A 24,889-nucleotide genomic window follows, 5' to 3' on the forward strand; every position below is an offset into this window, starting at 1 on the left:
GGCACCTACTTTACCTGAATATATAGCAGAACACTTGCTAATAAAAACAACCTCGAATGTACACAGGTAGATGACAAAATAAGGTGAGAATCACAGATACTAAATATAGAAGTAGCTAACTTCCCCATGATTCATGTGTCTGCTTTCAGGGAAAGTTGTTCTTATTGAATGCCAGAAAGCTCATTCCTGTTGTCACCTAGCCATCTGAGCACCTGTGCTGCTGTAGCTTTTATTTACATTTAGTGATTACTGTGTCTACCGTTAGAGTGTTCTTAGAAATGATAGCCAAGCTAAAAATAGAAAGTAGCCACTTAAAGCAAAGACACCTCTCACCACACTGATGATAAAGCATTATAATCTGTGTCCCTTGCTGAATAGAAATATCTTTTTATAATAAGACAAAACTACATTTCAACCATAGTCCATGCCACCAAAAAAAAAAAAAAAGACTGCCAAACTCCCGATATCAAATTTAACTCTAAGCTCTTTCCTGTTGCATGAGAAATTCCAAGGGAAACAAATTCAGAGCAAAAGCAATACCTCTCTTTGGTTTTAAGGGATTCTATAGAAAAGAGATCAAGGGAAAAAAGCAAATGATTATTAATGAATGTATTTGCAGAAATAGCTAAGATACAATGTAATTCTCAATGTTGTCTGAATAGGATGGAGCACTATTATTGGGAAGACTGTGTACTTTTAAAAAATATGGAAACACAAAGAAAATTACTGCACGCAGGTTGCAATGTTGCCCCCCAAGACTATGTTAACTCTGAGATCTTTGGAAACCAGAAAGGTCTTAGTGATGTCAGGCAAATATGAAATGTTCCAAGATTTCCTCAAATTAAATATGGGTTACTTAAGAAAACATTAAGAGAATCTTCAAACCTGGCTGACCTAAACTTTAAAGCAGTGGTTAAGTCAAACACTGCCAGGATCTGGGCCCCTCCTGCAAGAAAATGAGAAACTACTGAAGCTATATTGAATAGCAGGAAGTTGAGGGTAAAAACAGGGCACCATAGAAATAATAACTTGCAATTTTATAACACCCTGCTCTTTTCCGATGAGCTGGCTTCTAGGGGATTGACAGTTAATTTTCAAATTTGCCTGATTCCTGGAATACCTTTGACTGTGAAAGCTAAGAAATCAGAAAAAGTTTTCCAAGCTCAGTAAAACTGAGATATACATAAAAATAGGTAACTATCAAGAGAGTATTTTTAATTGGGTACCTACTTCTTCACTTTTCTGCTAAAGACCAAAAATGTTGGAGGCTTGGAAAAAGTGATGTGCTACGTATTCCACTGACAGAGTTCATTATAGACAGTTTGTTCTGTAATTTATAAAATGTCTGATGATTTCCAGACAGCCTAAAGACATAGAAGCTATTTCATATATAATATTTTAAGCTTCATTAGCAATTTATCAATACAGAATTTTAGCATGAGTTTTTTTCCATAGCCAATTATACATAATGAGTAAATTCCACCATTTGACTAAGTATGTAGAGGTAGATGGATAATGATTTTGTCGTGAGTTAAGGCACAGAGTGCTGCTCAAGAAAGGAAATTTGAATGAAATCACATGGAGATAAGTTCTTACATGATGTTATTAAAGGTTTCTTTCTCCCACAGCCTAATTCTAGCCCTGTCTAACTTAGATTAGATAGCAGGAGTATTTTGAAGAAAAATCACTAACGGTTTTCTAATAAAAGTTGGTTACCCTGACTAGACTCAAAGAAATGCTTTTTTAAAATGTGTTATCTTGTTTTGCTATTTGTTTACGCATTTACAGAAAAGCATTAAGAAAAAAATCCTCTCTGTCCTAGGCTTTCCTGTTTCTCCTAAGCATCTTGCGTATGTGACATCAGGTTGGCAAAATGAAGAGCATTCCTCATCATATTATCGTTGAATTGAGAGAGTGGGAAGATCCCAATCATGCACAGTTTAGTTTGCTAGATAATTTGCTCTTCAATAACTCCATTAAGAAAATGAATTCAATTTTGGCTTCCAGAAAGGCTTACTGTAATGAAAACTTACTTCAACATCAGTGAACACACATTTGAAGAGCTGTATTAAGCTCTGATCATGTTTGTTGCTATGTTGTCAGTTCTGTTCCTATTATGAAACTCAGTGTTTTGCAGGACACGAACGTAACTCCCTAAGAGTAGGCTAAGGTACCTTAAGATTCAGATCCCTTAAAGATATTCAGATTCCCCATCTCTCCATCTCACTGACTTTATCCTTATCATATTAGCAACAAAGTGAACTAATGCAGCAATGTTCTTTTCTTGGTTCAGATGCCTTCTCTGTTCTTGCAGGAGTGTACTTGAGAGAGTGTAACCTACTTGTAATTAAAAGGAGGTTATTTCCATTCTATCTTGTCTTCTTCCCACAGTGCCTAAGAACATGCTGTATGGTAGATATTGCACATGCACATGCTTTCCACATAGGAGGAAAAAAAGGACCTAAAAATTTAGCTTGGGATTGGTAATTAAGAAGACTTTAAGGGAAACTAGAAGTAACTCTGGCCATCTAAGAAAAAAGGAAAATGAAGAAAAAGTCACAGTACTAGTATGTCTTTATTTTCCCTTCTATTAAATATTCAGGATCTGTGTGAAGGTGCCAATCACGTGTGTGTGTTTGTATTTATGATTATATATGAGTATGTATATGCATATCTATTTATGTCTCCTGTATTGTGAAAGAGTAAGATACCAGCATTTGAGGGGTTGAAGCAGAAAAGTTACCATCTTTCCAAGTACTGTGAGTGAAATGACCAAGAGAAGTTGGGAAATAATGCAATGGAAAATTCCTCTTTTCCTATGTATCTACTCAGTTAAGGCTATTTACATATTATTTTCTGTATCTTAGACTTCTATTCAATAGCATTTTAGAAGAGCTGTACCTAAGAGGATTCCCAAGAACATCTGTCCTAGATTTCAGGAGTTCCCAGAGGGTTGAGGGAGGAAAGGAAGCCCTAAAGGAAATCCATGGAAAACTATATGGACATTGTTAGCCCAAAAGAAATATTCAGACTAGCACCTTTGTTTGGCTAAAGGTATGAGGCAGCTATAAGTGTGATTGTGAGGGGATGGAGTGGGGAAGGGATAGCAGGAATAGTTTGATCCCACTGGGTATATTGTACAAGAACTGCAGGCCTATTTATGTATCAACTCAATCTTAAAATTACTGCTCTGGAACATGTTACAACTTAGATTGTAATTCAATGTGCTTTCTCAGATTCAGAAGTTTTTTGTTACACAGTATCATAATATTTTTAATTGTTTGTATTGTTTTTAGCTATCTCTCCTGATATTTACCTCCATATTTCTAAACAACGTGAGTATACTATTTTTCCTCATTTTGGACATTATTAGTTAACTTTCTACTCTAGAAAAATGAGGAGTTAGCACTCTGAACTATTCTCCCCACTATCCCTAACCCCATCCCACACAAAATCCCATGCTCCAAAAATAATTATTTCATAAATGTTTATTAAGTCGGTACTATTTACATTTTAATGGCCACATAAACAATTTCAAACTAAGCCAGGTAGTGACTATGGTTACATTTCCTTTCTTTTAAAATTTTTTGTTTTTCCTGGAGTTAATAATTGATTTCCCTAGTCTTCTATGTAATTATTACTAATCCTTCCACATATAGTATCTGACTTTAGTATAAAATTCCTCTCAGTGTGATCACATACATCATGTAATCTATTATTTCCGTGTTTTTTTCTCAGACACGTCCCTTATAGAGAACTTTAGGATTTATGTGATGTGATTGCCAGCTAGACCTACTATTGAATTCCATCCTGGAAATTCCATGCCCTGATTGCTGGGTTGAACTGCTGCCTTCCTTCTCATGTCATTCCCACTTTGTTTGTTCTCTCGTTTGGTGGAACCGTCCCTCCAGTAGCTTCTTGAGAAGAGGGGAAAATGTTTAAGGAAAAAATAATTTGAAGGTAGAAATAATTTCCCATCGGAATTTTGAAGATAAATTCCCAGTCTTATTTCCAGTGTTGCTGTCAAGAAATCTAATACCGTAATACAGATTCCCAGTGCCTGATCTGTAATCTCTTCTTTCTCTTCCTGATGACATTCGTGGTAATTTGCTCACCTCTCCAGTTCTGAAGTTTCATGCTGCCCCTTGGTAAGCTCTGTTGTCATCCCCTGCGTTACTGGGTACTCCATGGGTTCCCTTCAATCTGAAGACGTGGGTCATTACTTCTGGGAAATTTTCTGAAACATTTTCCTGAGAAATCTCTTCCCTCAGTTCTATCTAAAATGCTCCTGAGAAACGTGGTTCCCCTCCAAGGGGCCAAATAAGTTTTCAGGTTGTCAGTAATTCTCCGGAGTTTATTGTTGCCTCTGTTGCCCTTCCCAAAGTAGGTGATTCCACAGTAGTAAGAATCTGAATCAGAGGAGGAAACTCTCCCTCCACCTCCATCTGGCCAGGGTGTTGTGAGGGCAGGAACTTTCATCACGAAGGGCCTCATTCAGGAGTTTCCTCCTCTGGAAGCCCTGTGGCCATTTCACCACCCCCAACACCACTCAGCAGGAAGGAGGGAGGGAGGGAGGGAAGGCACGGGGGGAGGGGAAGAGGGGAGGGGAGGGGAGGGGAAGGGAAAAGGGAAGGAGGGGGAGAGGAAGAATCGATGACCCCTTGCACTGTATTAAACTTTTCATGGTATTTATGGCATGAGACTTATTATCCTTGTTTATATGAGTCTCTTCCATGAAACGAAGTTCCTTTTGAAAAGGTAGAATATATTACGTAGGCTTGAATTCCCAGTGTTTAGCAGAGTGGCTGTGGCCCACTTGTTGAACGAATGATCAGCGTCAGGCCACACTGCTGTCGGTTCTGTAGCGCTGCCCCCTGGATTCCAGCCACAAGTCCTCCATCTGCACCGGGTTTCCCAGGCTCTAGAATCAGCCGTAGTCCTTTCATCAGGCTCTTCTTCCCTAAGGCCAGAATATAAGGGATGCGTTTATTTCAGAAGCAAACGCACAGGAAAGCATGACCATTTGATATCAGATATAGATTAACGATTCTCAAACTAGAATGTCCCAATTGTCATTTTTTTCATAGCATTCAATTTTGATTAATTAAAAAAATATACATTGTATGTAGAAGATGATTATATTAAGGAGGAGTAAGTGTTAAAGGATCAACTCAAGCAAATAATTTGAAATCACTTTGTGTCTAATCATCCTACGCACTAATATCGCAAAAACAACTTAGGATGTTTCACAGATGTTTTCCAGAATCGCTACGTAATTAGAGGTACATGGAGTCTTTTGTAATATTAATACAGTGGTGTTGCGCACATGCCTTGAAGAAGTGAAAAATCCCCATGGAAATTCACTTAATAAAATCGACACCCTGGAATGACCTACACTTTTCCAGATCCCTCGTCCAAATCCTCAGCAGCTGAGCTCATTCAGAATGAAACTTTAGAAAAAGGATTACCAAAAAAGTGTAATAGAAATGTGCAAACTAAGTAGTCAGTAGTTCAAAATATGATTTTAAGTAAGGTGGCCTGGTCAGTAGGCTCATAGGGAAAGTCAGGTCTTACAACAGTCTTAAAGGATGGATTCTAGTAGATTCAGATGATCTAGAAAAATAAGGCCAGTATCTTCAGATCTGATTGACAATAATCCAGTGCTCCTTTTTGCAAATACTCCATTCAACCTACAGATCACAGAGGCAGTTTTTAACTATAAATCTTAAAATCAGAATTTTAATAGGAAGTGTAAAAGAAAGCTTTAGAGATAATATTCTTTTAAATCTATCAGACTATAGGATATGGAATAGCAATCAAAATGTATTGATGATCTCCATAATGATATTAGCAAATTTTATGTCTTAAAAAGAAAGACATTGTAGGTTCACAGGAATGATTTGGGAATGTCCCAAGAACCTAGATTAGTTACTGGTCAGGGCAGGAGTTGTTAATGTTGTGTTGACTCTACCTAATTTACAATCTCTTTTTGCAGCTAAATTGTCTCAGAACTTGTTGAACTGTCTACCTTTTACATTATAAAAATACTCCTCTATTTGTCAAAGATGAGTAAAATAAGTTACTCAATATTACGGTAACTATTACAGTCTTAAAGTGAAAAATTTTATGTACTCTGTTTCCCAAGGGGAATAAAATTCTATTCTCCTTAGTCAAAGAAATGAAACCAGAATTCAATCTCAACTTAAATGTAAGTGTGGCTTAGGAATGACACAGAAATACCACTTGGCACTTCTCAAGCTAGGCTGTTCTTTCTACACTGGATAAAAATAAAGAAAAGAAAGCATCTAAAACAGAACCACCCTATTACAAACCAAGTTTCCCCATGAAAGCAGAAATTTTCTGGCCTGTGTCTATGCATTTTTTCTACTTTCCACAGCCTCCCACACTATAATGACTTATGCATGGAATTCAGGAACTTTATATTTTCTTTTGAGTGCAGAATGAGTGCCAATATGGAAAATGTGAACGCTGACCATTTTCAAAAGATGGTCACAGACCTTTGAGGGGACCAAATAGCATCCAGAAAGATACTTGGTCAGGTTGGGGCACCAAATTCTAGTACATTCCTTAACTTCACTGGTTTACAGGATGGGAATATTTATCTTTCTGGCATATGCTTAGTCAGAATAGCTTGAAATTTTTGGTAGAGAGTCAGAATGCTTTTCAATAGACTGAAGTGACCCAAAGCCAGCACAGCAGTTAATCTTGTTTATGGCTGAAACCAATGAGCCGATCCATGTTCTGTGCTGACAGTTCTTATGTGGAGGAAAAACCAGAAGTGTCTGCTCATTGAATAGGATTTTTCTTTTATAGTCCAATAATTTGGTTTCATTATGGGACAACATTTGGATTAGTCATTTTTATAAGGTTGAGTTTACATTGATATAATTCATTTCCTTTCACTAAAGGTTTGAATAAGCCAAGGCACAAAGGATGGATAACTGGAATGTGTTTATATTCAGACCTTATCTTATGCCTGGATTTCTTATTTACTTAAATTTTTATGGCCAAATTCTAAAAGAAGTATACAAATGACACCCCTTAGAAGGCAGAGACTAAACTTTCTGAAGAACTGTCCCAGTTGTATTATCACGCTCGTATCTTCTTTTTGGTTCCTCTGAATTCCTGCCTGAGTTTAGATTTTATACATACTAAATATATGTGCAGGGAAGGTAGACTCTCATTTCACAGAGACAAGAAAATTTGTTGGCTGTCTAAGCCTGGGCCCTAGAATCAGGGTCTCATTCGAATCCTGGCTTACTTCCTTGATGTCTAACTTTGGACAAGATATTTAATTTTTCTGAGGTTTAACAATTCTGGTTTGCCATCTAGTAGTAATCACAGAATGCATGTAAATGCATTTATCCTAAAGCATTGTAAAGGGTGCTGTTATACTCTCCTTTCCATGAATTATGTGGTAATATGGGCCAAACTAGATTATTTTCCATGTTTCTTAGTCACTCCCTGGAGTAAATGTATTCCAGTAGTTTGGGATCTGTAGACTCTCTTTCACACACTCATACATTACACATGATGTCATTATAGCCCACGTTTTGCATGAACAGTTCCCTGGTGGCCTTTGTTGCATTGCAAACCAAACAGCAAGTAGATTTCTATGACAACTTAGGTTCACAAAAGAAAATCAGGAAAACATGTAACCTAGAGTACCAAGTTTCTTCCTGTGAATTTGATTAAATATTGCAATCCAAATATTTTCTTAATGGTATTTTAAATGTTCACTATTTCTATCTTTGTTCATTAATGATAAGTCACTTCAGGTTCATTTAAAAGCATTATCAGTGATTTTTGGCCGGAACTATTCAATGTGAAATTTTCATCTAGCATTACATTACTTCTTAAAGAAGTAACACTATTAAAGCTATGGTGCAGAAGCTTTACAAAATCTCTGTCTTAATCTTTCATAGCACAGATTAAATGCTCTCTTTTTCCAAGGTATATTTTGTCTTTAGAACTGGATATATCCTGATATGTTTAGAACTGACTATTTCCTGAACTATGTATTTCAAAATTTTTTTAATAGGTGGTGAAATGACAAAACTCACTCTCTTCTTCAATCAGTGAATCTGAAGTGATCTTTCATCCAGTTTCATCTCCTTTAGTCTCATATGGAACGTATCTCCCTGTCTGTTGTTAAACTACGATGACATGTCTGTAGCTATCCGGAAGAGAAGCTGGGAAGAACATGTGACCCAATGGATGGGACAGCCTTTTAATTCTGATGGTTATAACACATCATGTCATCATGGACTAGTAGCTGACAGCTTGCAGGCAAGTATGGAAAAAGATGCAACTGTAAATGTGGGCCGCAAAGAAAAGTGTGTTTCGCTACCTGACTGCTGTCATGGGTCAGAGCTGACAGATTTTCCTGGGAGGCCAATGGGTCACACTTCAAAGGAAGTGGATGGAAACGACAGCTACGAAAGTGAAGATCAGCTTCTTTCTCTGGAGGCCAGCACAGAAACACTAGTGCCTGTTTCTGACGAGGATACCAATTCTGATCTATATGTTACAGATGATAAACAGATTTTAACTACCCAAGAGCATAAAACATCAGATCAGCAGAGCGTCAAGGGAGCAGGCTCCTTAGTAAAGACACTGCCCATCATGGAAGGTAACCAAGATTCCTGTAACTCCTGGGAAATGGCTGGTGGAGCCAATTTAGAGCTGGTAGGAGAAAGAGGGGAGAGAAAAGTTGTTGACATTATAAGTAAAAGCCTGGAGCTTTGTAATGATATAAGCTTAAGTGAAATAAAAGATGCCTCCAAAATAAGTGCATGCAATTCTCTGAATGTGAAAGATATTGTGTCTGAGAAGCAACTGCTTAATTCTGCTGTAATTGCTCAACAACGAAGGAAACCTGACTTCCCTAAAGATGAACATGAAAGAGACACCTGCAGTGTAGTACAAGATGAGTTCTTGGCTAGTCCTTGTACAGACACAGGAGTGCCATTATTAAAAGCAGACCCTGGAAGCTGCCTTCTGCCGCCTTCTCCCTGCTCTAGTGGAATGTCAGCTGAAAATGGCCTGGAGAAGAGTGGTTTCTCAGAACATCAAAACAGAAGTTTTCCAAAGGTCAACTCAGGAGATGGCATGCAGTGTTTACACTTAAAAGAGACTCTGACCACCCAGGAACCCACAGATAACCAAGTCAGGCTTCGCAAAAGAAAGGTAAGGCACATGCACAAATTATCTGTTTGGAATTTTGCAATTTTGTAAACACCCTTGTTTCCATGATTTATTATTGTGCTAGGATTAAAGAGATATGTAGATGTTTCTTTTGCCTTGTAGTGCAGTAGTATAACTAAAGAGTGTCTTCTTGGGGAGACCATAAAAGTATGTAAACATTAAAATATGATAGCACATTCATTTTACTAATATTTTAAGTGGTTTAGGAACATTGTATTTTGGAATTGTCTTGAAGACAGAGTTAGTTTCACTTTCTTTTGTGGGAATTTATTAACAACCAGATAGCTAGCTCATAGCTGGTATTTTTTATTTAATATCATTTATTTGGGCTTGTTTCTTTTTCCCTTTAAAAAGTATATTTCATCATAATAGCAGTGGTATAAATCACCTATTAAAAATGACCCCTCTACATATATACAGAGGCAGTAGTCCTTCCTCCCACAACATAAGCTGATGCAGGCATATTCATTGTCAATAGATATATCAACTTTCCTTTAACTCTTGACCAAAAGTGGACCAATAACTGAAGTTATTTTTTCATGCTGAGGTCTCTTGGACTAATCCTATAGATGCCATGTTCCTCTAAGAAGGTTCCAAGTGAGACAAGCAAAGATTGGAGTGGAGCTACATGAAGCATGGTTTATCTAGTGAACTTTTGACCAAAATTTGCCTGATCTTTAGGATTTCCCCCAAATTCTTCCAGCAGTACAGTGCTCTAGAAACCCAATGCACAAAGATGTACAATTTCTTCCACAAATCCAAATGGCAATAGGTATTGAAAAAAACCTGCAGATTGGACACTTTTGTGTAACATCCTTGCCCCTCTCTTGAGATAATGTTAATCTATAGTTGCAGTTTTCCTTCTAACACAATGTTCTTAGTTCTGTTCAACTCAGGCAATCTATCATGAGAAAAAAACTTCTCTAGCTCTCTTTGTGGTAAAGAAATTGTGTTTCCATAAACTGTGGTTTTGCTAATGAACTAGATCAATAATGTGTCCTCAGTTCGTTTAAGTGAAGTCAAAGACTTTATAACAAAGATCAATGTGCTCCAACCATGTGCCAACAGAGCATTCTGTGCTTCTGGCAAACTCTTCCTCCCTTATATAAACTGTACTAAAATGTTAATGCTCCATCAAGTTGTTATGATTGGAATGCTCAGGTCACTTTTTCAGAAATTTCCATATATCCTATCAAATCTATTGGAGAGAATGCAATAATGACATAAGAAAGTATTAACTGACCTATGACATAGTTCCCTTAAAATAAGGCAAACCCTGTCCAACTGTCGACAGAAACATTAAACATTCCAGAAACATATGCTCACCACTTGGACATTTATATCAATACCAAGAATGCTAGAAAGAATTTGCTCTTGGACATGCCACTATAACATGGTTGCATTATGAGAGCTGTAATTATATCTCATTTACAAGTTCTAACTTATATTCTATTTGAAGGATTCCATCATTCTGAAGTGTTATAGCATTGACTGGGGGAAAATTTGCTTTGACTCTACAACTCACTTGGGATGCTTTGTAATAAACAGATTAAATGCAAAATTTTAGGTTTGGAATTTACTCTAGAATATGGTTATGGGAGAAACCTCTAGAATCAAAATGTGTAGGAATTTTTGTTCTGTTTGATATTAATTGAGCATTAAATACCTTTGGGTTGGCAATTAACCATTTTACAGGACCTCACCAAAAGAAATAATTAAAAAATTCATAAAAATATGTCAGAGATGCTCATCATTGTATTAGATATTACTGACAAAAAAAACCCTAAATGTCCATCAAAAAAAAGAATGTTTAATTATTGTTTATAGTTTGGAAAGCTATGCAGCCATTAAAAAGATGGAGTGAGATCATTGTGCCCTAACTGAATGTGCATCTCAAAGACAGAGAGAGAGATAGACAAGGGTGTAAACCTCTCTATATGATTAAAAAGAATATGTAAAATTCTGGCTAACAAGGCACAAAATTCTTAACAGCAATTACTTTGGGATAATGGAATTAAAAGGGTGGAGGCAGGGGATTTTTCGCTTTTGACCCTATTTAATTTTTATAAAAGGTGATAGAATTATGGGATTATGGGTGAAATGTATACAATGAACAGAAGTACAAAAACAAAATAACATTACATACATAAAGCATTTGAAGCATTTTGGGCATGGCACAAGATAACCCTTTCTTTATGTAGTTATTAGGATTATTATATAAAATGGAGACAAATATTTTTAAAAATTTTCAAAATATCGAGCAATGGTTCCAGTCAACTACTCAGTCCTTAATGCCAGTGCACTTAGCTTAAAATAGATAAGCCCTTTAGAGAGACACACAGGCCATATTTTCATGTCTAAGGCATTAGGTGTCAGATCCTGAAAGCAGTTTGTTTAATGGTCTGTATCTTTAAAACTATCAGCCATGTGACAGAATTAAGATTAGTGCTTGGAAAGGTGAGATAGAATATAAGATTATAAAATTTTAGTTAGAGAATTTTAATCATTTCATTACCTGATGGTTGTGTGAGTAAACCAAATGCATCCTTGAATTTATGAGCATGATTTTTATTTTAGGGGGTCAGGATATAATTAAGATTCTAAGACTTGAAATAAAAAGAAAAAGAGTTCTTAAGAGTGATTCTCAGATGTACTGAAATAGTACTCTAGGGATATCATTGTACTTTAGATTTAAATTATCATTCCTTGAAACTTATAAATCTTAGAAAGCATTCATTGTTTTATATGATGTAGTTTTTTCTTCTTTTCTGATATTTCTGGCTATCAAACATGGCCACACATATATTTATTAGGAGTCGCAACAGAAAAGGACTGCATTTGTAGTATTTGTAAATATTAACCTTTTAAGCTAATAATTCCCCTAAATGTGATGAAATATATCATTAGATTGAAGCCACTGAAGTCAAAGGAAAACCAAGTAGATGATGAGCAGACATTAGCATGAGTCAGAAGATCATGTGGCATGTGACCTACACTTATAGGGCCTGGGTGGGTCTTTGGGGGAAGACAACTGGTTAAGAGTGATTCTCAGAGACAAATTCCAAAAAAATTTCGAGGAGGGAGAGAGTCTAAGAAGTGGTCTCTTTAAACCAAATGAGATATGAAGACGGAAAATATGTAGAAAAGACTTGAGGTTAGACATTTTTAAAGCACTAGTGTATCTGTTCTTGATGGTGGTTTACTAATGAAAGAGAGTCCAAAATTCAGTCTTCCCTAAAGACCTCAGTAGTTACCAAATTTTTACATAACGATAATAGTTATATAAATGTGTGGACATATTTTTCTTTGCTCACATAAGACATAATCCATACTGCAAAGCAAAATAAATGCCAAAAGATAATGCAGAATGATCTGAACTTTGAGAAGACACCTAATTCCACACTGAAACAAAAACCTCACATTCCAACAACAAACTAAGCTGTATCATTTATGCTATAAATTTGTCTGCTATCACAAAAGACCAGCAAAAATGCAACTTAAACAACATCTTTATGTCACACACACATAATTGGGTATCAGCAATTCTGGACCATTCTGTAGGCTCTATGTTTTCAAAACCCCAGGCTCCTTTTATCTAACTGCTCTGCCATCTTGGGCTCTTATCTATATTCAAAGCAGGAAGAAAGGCTACAGGGATGGCCACATTCCAGTGCTGAGGCAGGATCCAGAGGGTACACAATTTTTTTTTTCTCATATTTCATGTGCTAGAACTTGGTTGTGTGACCACACCTAGCAACAAGGGCTGAGAAACGGAGTTGGTATTCTGGGCAAATCTGCACTGATTCTTAAGGAAGTAGGGGGACACTTTATATTGTGGGATAACTTGTAATAAGAATCCTGAGGAACAACACGGCCTCATAAATCTATTCCAGTATATCACGACATGTTGTGCAAGGAATAAACAGGCTGCAAGTATGTTCTGTGGTATTCAGTATAAACACTTCATGCTTTAATCTCACACTCCAGAATACCTTTCCATGTTAGGAAAGTATTTTATATGTTGAAGTGATGTTGTTCAAATGCTACACTTTTTCTTATGGAAAAACTGTCCAGGAGCAAAAGATTATACCATACATACTTTACCTATCTCTGGATAAATATAATGCATTAATTCACAAAGATTGATCAAAATAAGAAGTTCTCTTCTTACTTTAAAGTATATGTAAATATGGTAAAAGTACACCTACATCTGCAATCATCTTTTCACTCCTTTTTCTATGAGCTTCTTGTTCCTCTCTATCTCCTGAACGCCTGTATGGTTATCTGATAGCATGAGGAAGCTAACATTGGCTGATAGGTGACAAAAGGAACATAATAAATCATGCTAAGAAGGAGAAGACCAAGGTAGGCCAACTGAAATAATATACAAGGGAAGGAAACGTTGTCTGAGAAATAAAAAACAGAAAGTATATATATATATATATATATATATCTCCATGTCCCCAGGATATATTGAATGACAGCAAGGACTAGTGGAAGAATCCATTTGTTAATAAACCTAGTATCAGTTGACAAAGAGGAGAGGAATGGAAGCAGGGTAAGTGTATATGTCTGTGCACATAGATTAATAATGACACTATTATTTTACACTGGTTTTAAAGACACTGGCCTGTTGAGCAGATTGTATTTTTTTTTAATTTTGTTTCCTTAGGTTAAGGATTAGGCCTGGCCGAGCCAAGTTGTTACCAGATGGAAAGCTGGTGTGTAGATGGAAAACACCAGGTCTTCTCCGCCATATTTTTAGTTGGGTTTGTCCCCCATGTAAAGCTGACAGCTTTGTGAGTAGCTCATTTTATGTCATTAGACCACTATAAACCATCACATTATTCTGTGCCACTTATACTGATTTTTACCATTTAAACATCTAGAAAGCCACAAACATTATCTGCAGCTATTTGGGGCTCAAATATTTCACCTCCCAACAAATATAATTCTTCCCTAAATGTAAATGTGAAAGCATTTAATTATATGATAAAGCATACCATTAAATATAGTGTCTGGCAAAAGCAATCTGGATAAATATTGATCAATACCCCAGACCCTGCCCTCGGTACTTGGCATGAGACAGTGAGCAGAGGAGGAGAGTCCCTCACCCTGTGTGGCATATGGTCCCTGAGGCGCTGCAGGGGCTCCCACTTAAGCCCTGTGCTTGGCTGACACAAAAGGCTAGCCCTGAAGGGAAGAAACAGTAGTGAGAGAAACAGCGATGGGTGGGGCGCGGCACGAGGAGGAGGTGGGGGGAGAAGAAGGAAAACAGAAAGAGAAATGGAGAGAGAGAGAGACAGAGGGACAGACTGACAGGAGGACAGGCTGAAATAGGATACCCAGCGAGCACCAGTCAGTTGCGGGGGAAAAAAAAACAACACAAAATCCTTGACAGAAGGTGGATGCGTAGAGGCTGGAATCAGATTCTACTTCCGCATGATGAAGGGATGGCCATCACTGGCAGAGTTTAACAAGGACACAGAGAACATGAATTTGACGCCAGTGGTCACAGAGCAGGAGATACATTGTCGTCCTCAGCATTCCACGTGCGGAACTCTGCACGCCCTCCTACGCTGCATCTCCCCCAGGCTAAGCGGAAGCCCTGAGAGGGTTAAACATCAACATACCCAAATATTTTTACTGTGAGGGGCCTTTCCCCAATTTCCTCGGCCAAATTAGTTGCTTGATTCTCCCCTCACCCATGAAGGACTTATTCCTATGATAATGTTTACTACAAACTTCATTTGGTCCAACCATGGCTGACTAAAACACAGGCTCACTGGGGACAGTTTTATGTCTGTGGCAGTTCAATTGTGTGTCTAGAGCATCCAGCTCACTGCTCAGAAACCTGTTCATAAGTGTCGTGTGAGAATATCCCTGTCAAGGTAAAGGGTTTATTTTCAGAATACAGTATCAGGTGTCAATAGCCTAAGTTATAAAGATGCAGAGGAAATGAAGTGATACAACCAAAACCCGAGACCAGACAGCCATAATTTGTACTATAATGTCCTCTCCGTTCTCCCTGCCAGCTCCATGCTAAAACACATGTGAGGGAACAAGAAGAAGAAAGGAATTATGTGGAACCTGGGTCTCTGAGGCAACTTTCAAGTTTACGATTATTATTACCCTTTTCCACAAAACAGCTAATTAATTGTAACTACTTATGTAGCAATCTGAGCACTAAATGTTATTTACAATCTACTCAGTTGTCTCTGGAGAGGAGCTGATGGGGGTGAATGTAGAGAAAGAAAAATGTTAGAGTATCCATTCACATTTATTTTTAATTTACCGTTTAATTTTGTTTATATTTTATAAGAGGACATATTGATACAAAAGTACATGTGTCACAGTTTATATATATATAACATATGTAATAAAAAATGTTGGGAGGCCATTGATGTAGAAATTCTCTAGCTTTTCTGGTTAATGTCATTTGAGGAAGTTGGGCAGAATGGAGATGACAGGAAAATATCGTAAGAGACTGAAATACAAATGAGTAAGGAGGGATTGAGGGACTTTTGTTTAGAGAGTGTCAAACAATAGTAAATTTATTTTTAATTTCTGGTGTGAAAAACCACATAAAGTAGGGAGATACACTGCCAGGTGCCCTTAAGGCAGAAAAATATACTCTGAATGAGAGCAATTAGATCTGAGCTTTACTTGTTCCAGATACTTTTTTGAAAAAATTAGTAATGTTGTGTGATGGACCTCTCATCCAAGCAGCTTGGACTAAAACTTCAAAATGACATTATTAGTAACAAGATCATTAATAAGTTCACATTAACCCAACATCAGCTTTTATTGGAGCAAGAATTAATATAATTTTATGTTATTTTAAATAATTAATGGATATTTCAGAGCCAGTTGACCACTAGAAGCGTTCGTAATAGTAAAGTTGATTTAGTTTCTTCCTCATGGGTTTCTGTTACTATAAACCAGGAGCAACTTCTTAATCTTGTAATACCAACAAAACCACTATAGGTCTTGGCTGCCTCTTGTGAGGAGAAGCCAGTATCCACCAAAGTCCAAATCACTGGTGTAACCTATTTAACAGGTTGCTGCCTCTGTTATCTGCCCACTAAACACAACAGTGCCAACAGACCCTGTTCCTTTTCTGGCTTGTGTTCTTAGAAATAAAGTACTTATCCTGCTGCCAACAAGGTCTCTATTCCACAGATAATTTTCTAGCTGTCAGGAAAATTAGAGTGCTACTTCAGAGATAACCTCACAATTTTCAAAGGCAACATAAGCAAGCAGAGAGGTACACATTTTTTTTCAGTTCTATTTCTATATTGGCATAAGAATAAAACTAGTGATTAATGAACCTCTTTAATTTTTGGTTCTATTTTTGAACCAGTGAAACTTCTAAAGGGTTTACTTCTTTTTATATGTATCAAAAGTTAACCCACAGGTTTTCTTTTTTCAAGTTGACATAGCATCATTATTTGGTCTAGAAAATGAATAGCTTGGTTTGAGTTTGAAGCTGTGATGAGGAGAAAGAGCACAATCTAAATTGAGGGATGTTATTTAACCTTTGCGAGCCTTATGCATCCCTGCAACATGGAGACAACACCCCTAAGTCACAAGGTTGTTAGGAACTTTAAATGAGATAGAAAATGTGGTTAAACAGCTACACAGTACAACCACTAGAACAATCCATTTTGTAAGCAAAGTTCAATGTTTTTCTCTCTGTGCCACAGGATTTTCATCTGCATGATTCATCTGATACTTCACTTTGCTGTGAGAAAGAATAAATAAGCTTATCTATAAAGTAATTACAACAGTGCCTGACATATTGTAAACACAATGTGACTTTAGCTATTAGTAGTAATTGCTGTTTTTTGTTTGTTTTACTAAATTGCTCTAGTTATAGACCTGAAAGTAAGCTGAAAATATGGGAATAATTATGGGAAAAGACTGACAAAAATTGAAAGAGAATGTAGAAAGTAAGTCAACCAATATGGACAATCTCTGCTATCTATTTTATAGTAAAGCCTGGGCTATGCACTCATCAACTATCTAAATACTAAGTACTTTCTCTTTCCCATGCATTTTGCATGTATGCTGTGTAATCTGAACAGGAATCATATAAGCATTCTTAACTAAAGGAGATTATGTGTTAGTAGGGACAATGTGACACAAATAACAAAAGATTCAGTTAAAGTCACATTAGTAATGATTATTACTAGACGCTAATATAATATTAGGTTTTGAACCACAAGTATAGTCACATCATGGCTCAACCTAATTTAAAGCAGAAAGTGTCCAGATCTGTGGAGCTAGAACTTTACAGGCTGTCAGAGGGATCTGTCCCCGTGAGGAGGTCAGAAAAGCCTTGCCAAGTGGTACCTGAGTTGAGCTTTGAAGAATGCAGACTTCACATTTGTGAGAATGAGGAGACTCTCTGTTTACTTTAACTGCTTTTGAGAAATATAATTTTTTTTAATACACAGGCTTAAATCATAGGTAGTAAGTGAGAAAGCAAATACTTCAAAGAGGCTATTTTGTAAACAGACACTTTTAAATGCTAAGGTTTTCCTTGCAAATGATTTTATGGTGATATGAAAATCAAATGAGGATGACAGTATTTCATATGCTATACTTTAGCTTAGGCACAGTACCTTTCTATTTTCAAACTTAGATTTTTAGCTCAGTAATTTCTGGGCTCACTTTATCTAAAGTAAATAAACAAACAGATAATCTGATTGCAACATGAAAAAACTGTTAGCCATGTTAAGTTGCTCCCAGCTAGTGTTTAATTAGTTAGCAGAAAAGAGAAATGAAGATCATGGATTTGCTTGATGACTAAAACATTATCAGGAGATATACTATCAAAATGGTTCAACTATTAAATAATTGAGGAAATAAGACAGTGACTCCCACTAACTTTCATACCCTCATAGATATGTAAGAATCATCAATGGAATGCTACTAATTTTTTATAATTATGAGCATCATAACAAAGTGATTTAGCAGCATCATTGACTAAAAGCATGAGAAATAAAAAGCCAAAGAATAATTCCTTGTTAAAAATTCAATCCTGATTATGATGTTTCAAGTTCCACTCACATTTTGTTTTAATGCATAATTGGAAATTTTCTTTAGAGGCACTCTGAAGAGGTACCCAAAGATGCTTCAGTCAGAGTGTAACAGATGAGAATTGTACTTCATAAATGTCTGATAAAAGGTAAAACTTCAATTTTCGTCTTCCTTGAGTTTAGATCAAGAAACTCTTTAGTAATATGAGCCCATAGCCTGTATGGGTGACGTGAATTTTCTGGTGAATGAAAACCATGCTATTGTCATACAGGAAACTCTGGGTGGAAAGATTAGGGTTCAAGCTCAGTGCGCTGGATAACAGCCTTTGTTTTCAACATTATTTAAATATTTATGCCACAAAATCCATTGATGAATTTTTCAATGAGTCAAACTTTTTCTTAGAATTATGAAGTGTATAAAGCCCCAACCTATAGCAGGAATACTAAGAATAAAATAAGTTCACTTAACAAAAATACTGTCTATACATATATATATGTGTGTGTGTGTGTGTGTACACACATATATATATAACAAATGACACGTATATATATATATATATAAATTAATACAGATGCATATATAAATTATATACATACTTAAATTAATTTTCACTATCTGCAATAATCAAGCACAATCTGAGATGCAGTACTTGGTTTCCTGCAACAAGTACAGTCTTCGCTGAGACTTGGAAGAGAGGAGGTGGCAAAGACGCAGGCACTCAACGGTCACTCCCCCAGGGACATTAACAAGTGGCTGATGGTGCTCTGCTCCCATGTTTCCAAAGAAGGTGCAAAAGGAAACCAGAAGCAGGCTGAGCCTCTGTGGGAAACATCACCAGGGACACCTCAGGCTCATTTCCTCACCCACCCTCGTCCCACCAAGACGCTCCTCCACGGGTTTGAATCAACACAGCCAACTGGTGTGCCTGCCCCACGAAACCGACAGCTGAGCTCCGGGATGCAAACTAGTTACACCTCACAGTATGTGTTTGCCATTGTGTAGATGAGACTTTAATTTTCAGTCCATTCCTCAGCAACATCCCTTGTGTTTTGCCTTCGTTTTGGGGTAAGATGATGACGTGATGTTTAATGTCCTGTCACGTGTTTATTTATCCCACAAGGCAGTGCTCACTTGACTAGATGGGGGTAGGCAGCACCCTACAAACACTCAACGGGAGACAGAGAATTTGCTTTCCATAGGTTCATTCCATGTTCCAGATGGAAGAGACTTTACACATCTTTGCATTTTACTGTAACTGGAATAGTGGGTGTGCACTGACAAGGCCAAGGAGCTGTAATTTACAGTGTTAATAGCAGACTGTCCTGTTACTAATGCAAAGTTGCTATCCCACGGAGAAGATGCTGAGTTGCATATTATCATGGAAAAGCTGTAATTTAAAAGTAATCAGAAAGAATTGACCAACGTGGAAAGTAACGCAAACCTAATATTAAGGTTTTTTTTGAACGATGAAAGAAAAATGTGCTATCCCTGTAGTTCAGACATTTGTCCACTTTGTGTGCAGAAAATAAAACAGCTTTGAGAATTCAACCACCATTTCAGGTATCTGCTGACGAAAATGCAAATTTTTAAAATCTGAAATAGAGTTTAAAGTGAAGTTTGTTTTTCTCAGCTTCTCCTGGTTCCTAGTTTTGTAACAAAAAGTTGCTCTTTCCTGAGGCATGAATTTTCATTTAATTCGATTATTCTGTACTCTTTCCCTGTGATCAACATAGACTTTTATCATAAATATTATCTCTATCCACTTAGAAGTTACAAAGTGCTTTCTCTCAGACGTCTGCAGTGTTTGGGTTGAGGCATGATAAATATTAAACAAGCTAAAAAGTATTTCAAACAAGTTCCATACTGTGAGCAATCATTAAGAGGGCAAAGAGAGAAGGGAAATAAGCCAGAGATTTCAGAATAATCTTCATGCAAATTTTTCTTTTTAAACATATTAGTAATTGTGTAAAGTGCTAAAGTTTTATACTTAAAATTCTGCCTAGACTAGAAACAAAAAGCATACTACATCATCCTATCCTGGGCAACTTACAATAGAAATAAATCTATTTTTCAGGTGAAATACCTTATATTACTATAATCCCAAATTTCCAACCCTGACCACTGAGATCATTTGTTTTCTTGATAGAGAATAAATGGACAATAGTTGTATTGCTTACCTGAAGCCAGTTGATAATGAAATTTAATGTTTAACTTCCACGTAAATCTTTCCATTTTTAAGGGGACTGAATTTACTCAGGAGATGTCAGTAGGTAAGTCTGTTTGACATTGATATGGGGAGGGACATATGTGAGCTGCTGCCCAGTATTTGTCCCTCTAGGATTCCCTTCTGAAGTAAGAGGGCCATATAACCAAGCTGAAGCTCCAGTTATGCACAGATCATCTTAGCAAAACTTGCGCACGTAAAATTGTTTGAGGTGGAGGCGCTGGGTGGAGAGGTGTGTAAGAATAAGGGGAGTGGCAGGCTCAAAGCAGGAGCATTCATTTAAAAACTATTAGTTATGATGAGCGACTAAGACAGAATATTGTGAATAATATAAGTGGAAACACTATGTTTCCAACACCATATAGGGGCTCTGGAAGAAAAATAATTTCTCTAAGGAGAAAATAGAAGTGTTAGTAGAACCCAGGAATCCCTGTTGTTGGAAGGGGATACAAAGTCATACTTAAAATACCAAAGCAGTGTAGCCGACACTCTTTAAGGTGAATAATAACCTTATCTAGGTATGTTTGTTGTTCCTCATTTCAAATCCAGGGCAGTTATACCTGACACAGTGCTTTCAGTTGTCTCCGTTTCAACCACTTAACAATAAAATTTTATCCTGGAAGAATTATTAGCAAATTAACAGATATTTCACCCTGAGGGTGCTGTGGCCAGGCCACTTCAGATGCCTGGGAATCTCTCTCATGCATGTCAGGCGTTACGTGGCTCCTGCTGTGGTCAGTGGGCACCTAGGGGAGAGGGAGCAGACGGATTCTCCTGACATGCACTCCTGTTCACCCTGAAGGACTGCTTATGTTCCAAGTGACATATTTACCTTCTCCCACTACTGCTGCCTTAGTTCCTTCTGCACAGAATTCCACTGCCACTTTGATAACACCCTTCCGCATTCCTAACTCCCTTCTCGTGAAAATTTGTGAAATGTGAGTTGCTGCCCAGTATTTGTCCCTGTAGGATTTGTCCCTCATAAACAATATCCACCACCCAAATGTACAGGCCCATCCCTTCACGTAGGAGGGAGTTTAAAAAGAACAATTTACTTTGAAGCAATGCAAATTAAAGTACATCCATAGCTCTAAAAACTAAAGGAAATCAATCCATGCATAAAAAGTATGTTTCAGAAATTCAAAATATTTATTGAAACTGTTGCTAGATTCATATTGGTACCTATTTCTATGTAGCTTATAGCTATACAGATCGATGGATCGGTAGATCGATAGATGTGTGTGCTAGTCATAGTTCAGGAAGTTCAGATGAAAGAACTTTGGAATCTATCTTCACTTTAAGAAACAGTGTAGAAATGCGCCTGTGAGTTTAGCTGTAATAAACAATTGTTATGAAAATAGTAATTCTACATCCTGCATATTTCTCCTCTCCATTCCCTTAATCCTCCCACCATCTCTTGCTTGAATTGCTGCAACATCATCCTTACTGGTTTCTTGGCTCCAGTCCAATACCCACCAACCCAGTCTCCACACTGCAGTCAAAATTTTCTTAATACAATGCAAATCTGTCTCCACACCCTCCACAGCTTTACAATTCCACTGTGATAGGGATTTCAAAGAGAGTCACAGTCTGGGCCCTGCTTACCCATGTAGTCTCATTCTGTGCATCTCCTCATCTCACATTTTACAGCCGCATCGAACTTCTCTGTGACCTAAGCTCATCGTGCTTTCTCTCACCCTGCCCTTGCCGTTCTTCAGGTTTCATCTCACAGTTCACTACATTCAGAAAGTCTTCTCTGCCCTCAGACTGCACTGGGGCCTCCTTGCAGGTGCTCCCCGGGCTTGGTAGTCCCCTGTAGCTACCCTCGCACAGCATTCCCACGCTGCTGGTATTATCTATTCCAGATGCGTACCGTAGTGGTCAAATTGTCCTAACCCTTGGAACCTCTGAATGTGACCTCATTTGGGAAAAAGGGGCTTTGCAGATACAACTACGTAAAGGATCTCAACTTGAGATCATCCCAGATTGCCAGGATGACCTAAACCCAATGCCAAGAATTTTACAAAAGACAGAAGGGGAGACGATACAGAGGAGAAGGCCATGTGAAGACGGGGGCAGAGACTGGAATTACATAGCAACCAGCCCAGGAGCCCCTGGAGCCACCAGAGGCTGCCATAGGCAAGGAAGATCCTCCCCGAGAGCCTTGGAGAGCGTGCCCTGTGGACACACTTGGATTTCTGACCCCCAAAAACCAGGAGAAAAAAATTCCATCATTCTAAGGCGTCAAAGTGGTAAATCTGTTACTGCAGCCTCCGTGAACTACGGCAGTCCCCTCTTATCCGCGGTCTCACTTTCTGAGCTTTCAGTTATCTGGGGCCAGCCTCAGCCCAGAAGCAGATGGTCATCCTCCTGACGCAGCGTGACGTCAGCAGTCACTTAGTGCATGCGTCATCGGCCTCACTTCCTCTCTTACAGGCGATCTATCAGCGCACAACGTCACAGGGAGAAGGGTGAGTCCCGCACAATAAGGTATTTTGAGAGAAACCACATTCACGTAACTTATAGTAAAGTATATCGTTGTAATTCTTCTATTTTACTATTACTGTTGTTAATCTCTTCCTGTGCCTTAATTTATAAGCTAAGCTTTATCCTAAGTGTGTATGTATAGGAAAAAACAGTAGGTAATGGGTTCAGGGCTAGTCACGGTTTCGGGCATCCACTGGGGATTTTGGAATGTATCTTCCACAGATACAGGGAGACCACTGTAGTATGTACATACCTACACTTCAGACTAAATCCCTTGAAGGCAGGGACTCGCATCCTTAAAATGTATTCGCCCTTCTGCCGTGATGCCCAGCGCGTGCCTGGCATACAGCGTGCACTTCCTACAAATCTGGAAAATGAGCATTCAAGTGAGACAAGCCCAGCATTTCAAGCATTACCTTAGTGCACCAGAATAATTAATGGTTCTGCTGTCTTCTTGTTCGTATAAAATCACATTATCACTTCATGCTATAATTCCCTGTTTTTAATTCTACATATAGAATTTATGATTATAATAAAAAATAACTGTAAACTATAGCAAATAAGGACATTTCTACATAAGATGCACATTGAGAGCATGTTCTCTATAGTTAGAAGTAATTATATAAAGTGAATTCCTGAATTGATTCCAAATTTTAAATCACCTCACTGTTCAACTCAAAAAAAAAACCACCTGAAGATAGCATTTATTTATTTATCAACTATCTATTTATATCTTTTGTTATGTATGTGATACATGTGCACAACCAAAAAGAAATGTATGAAGTGAAATTTTAAATTTCCTCTCTGACTAGTCCCATCCTTCAAAAGACTACAGTTATCCACTGTCTCCAATTCCAGTTCATTATCTGCATAACTATAAATACAGGCTTTAGGATATTACATAGGATGTATGTGTCCATTTGTGAGAGACAAGGTATTCAATTTGTATATTTAACAAATACTCTTTGCTGGATCAGTTTGCCAGAGCTGCTGCAACAGAGCACCTCAAATTGCATGCTTTAACAGCAGTCACAGCTCTGAAGGCTAGAAGACAGATCAGAGTATGAGGAGGGCGTAGTTCCTTCTGTTGGCTGTGATGGAGAACCTGCTTCATGCCGCCTTCCTAGATTCTGGTGGTTTGCTGGTCATTCCCTGGCTTGGAGGCACATCACCCTGATCTCTGCCTTTGTATTCACATTTCGTGCTGTGTGTGTGTGTCCAGAATTCCCCCTTTTATTAGGATGCTAGTCACATTGGAGTGAAGGCACACCCTAATGCCGGTATGACTTTATAGATTTTCAACATATGAATTTGTGGGGTAGAGGGAGAGGCAATTCAACCCCTAACAAATGCTTATATTGTGCCAAGCACAACCCATGTAACGGACTAGAGTAATGGGCTGACAAATTTTCTGTCATCAGAAACTAACATTCCAGTGGAATTTAGTATTCTCATACTAGCTCCAAGCTTCTCCCCCATACCTACTGATTTTTATTATTATATATTTGTGTTCTTCTGGCTTTTGCCTTCATGAGTATGTCTGCTAAATAAAATGCTTATTCCTCTATTTATTGATTTTTCCCTTTTAAATAATATTATATTTCCTTTTCAGAAGTTTAGAATATTTAACACTTATTCATTGATCTATCTCTTCTCCCCTGCTGTCTTCTAATATTTATTGATAATTTTTTATAGTTTCAAGATTTTATCAAAATAACATTCTCTCTTAAAACTATGATGTTCCATGCTCATCTATCAGTTAATTATATAAGTTCAAAACCCACAAAAAGCTTTATAATAAGTAAATATCCACTCCAGAAAAAAAAAAGCAGTGAAATTGGACCCACAGGGACACTGACATAATGCATGTCATTAAAAATCTATTACACCCAGGCATGAAAGTCT

The 24,889-nt window shown here is 37.5% G+C and overlaps 1 protein-coding gene across 3 annotated transcripts in view; it reads left to right on the forward strand.

The window, feature by feature from the left end:
• Positions 1 to 24,889, forward strand: part of DLC1 (DLC1 Rho GTPase activating protein) — a 333,929-nt gene that overhangs the window by 5,031 nt on the left and 304,009 nt on the right. For all 3 annotated transcript variants that reach the window (XM_057505150.1, XM_057505151.1, XM_057505152.1), the window contains exon 2: positions 8,063 to 9,210. In XM_057505150.1, the coding sequence (XP_057361133.1) occupies positions 8,188 to 9,210 (1,023 nt within the window). In that variant the 5' untranslated portion in view covers positions 8,063 to 8,187. The remainder of the gene's footprint in view (positions 1 to 8,062; positions 9,211 to 24,889) is intronic.

Source organism: Manis pentadactyla, chromosome 7 (genome assembly GCF_030020395.1).
Source record: "Manis pentadactyla isolate mManPen7 chromosome 7, mManPen7.hap1, whole genome shotgun sequence".
In the NCBI taxonomy this organism is placed as follows: Eukaryota; Metazoa; Chordata; class Mammalia; order Pholidota; family Manidae; genus Manis; species Manis pentadactyla.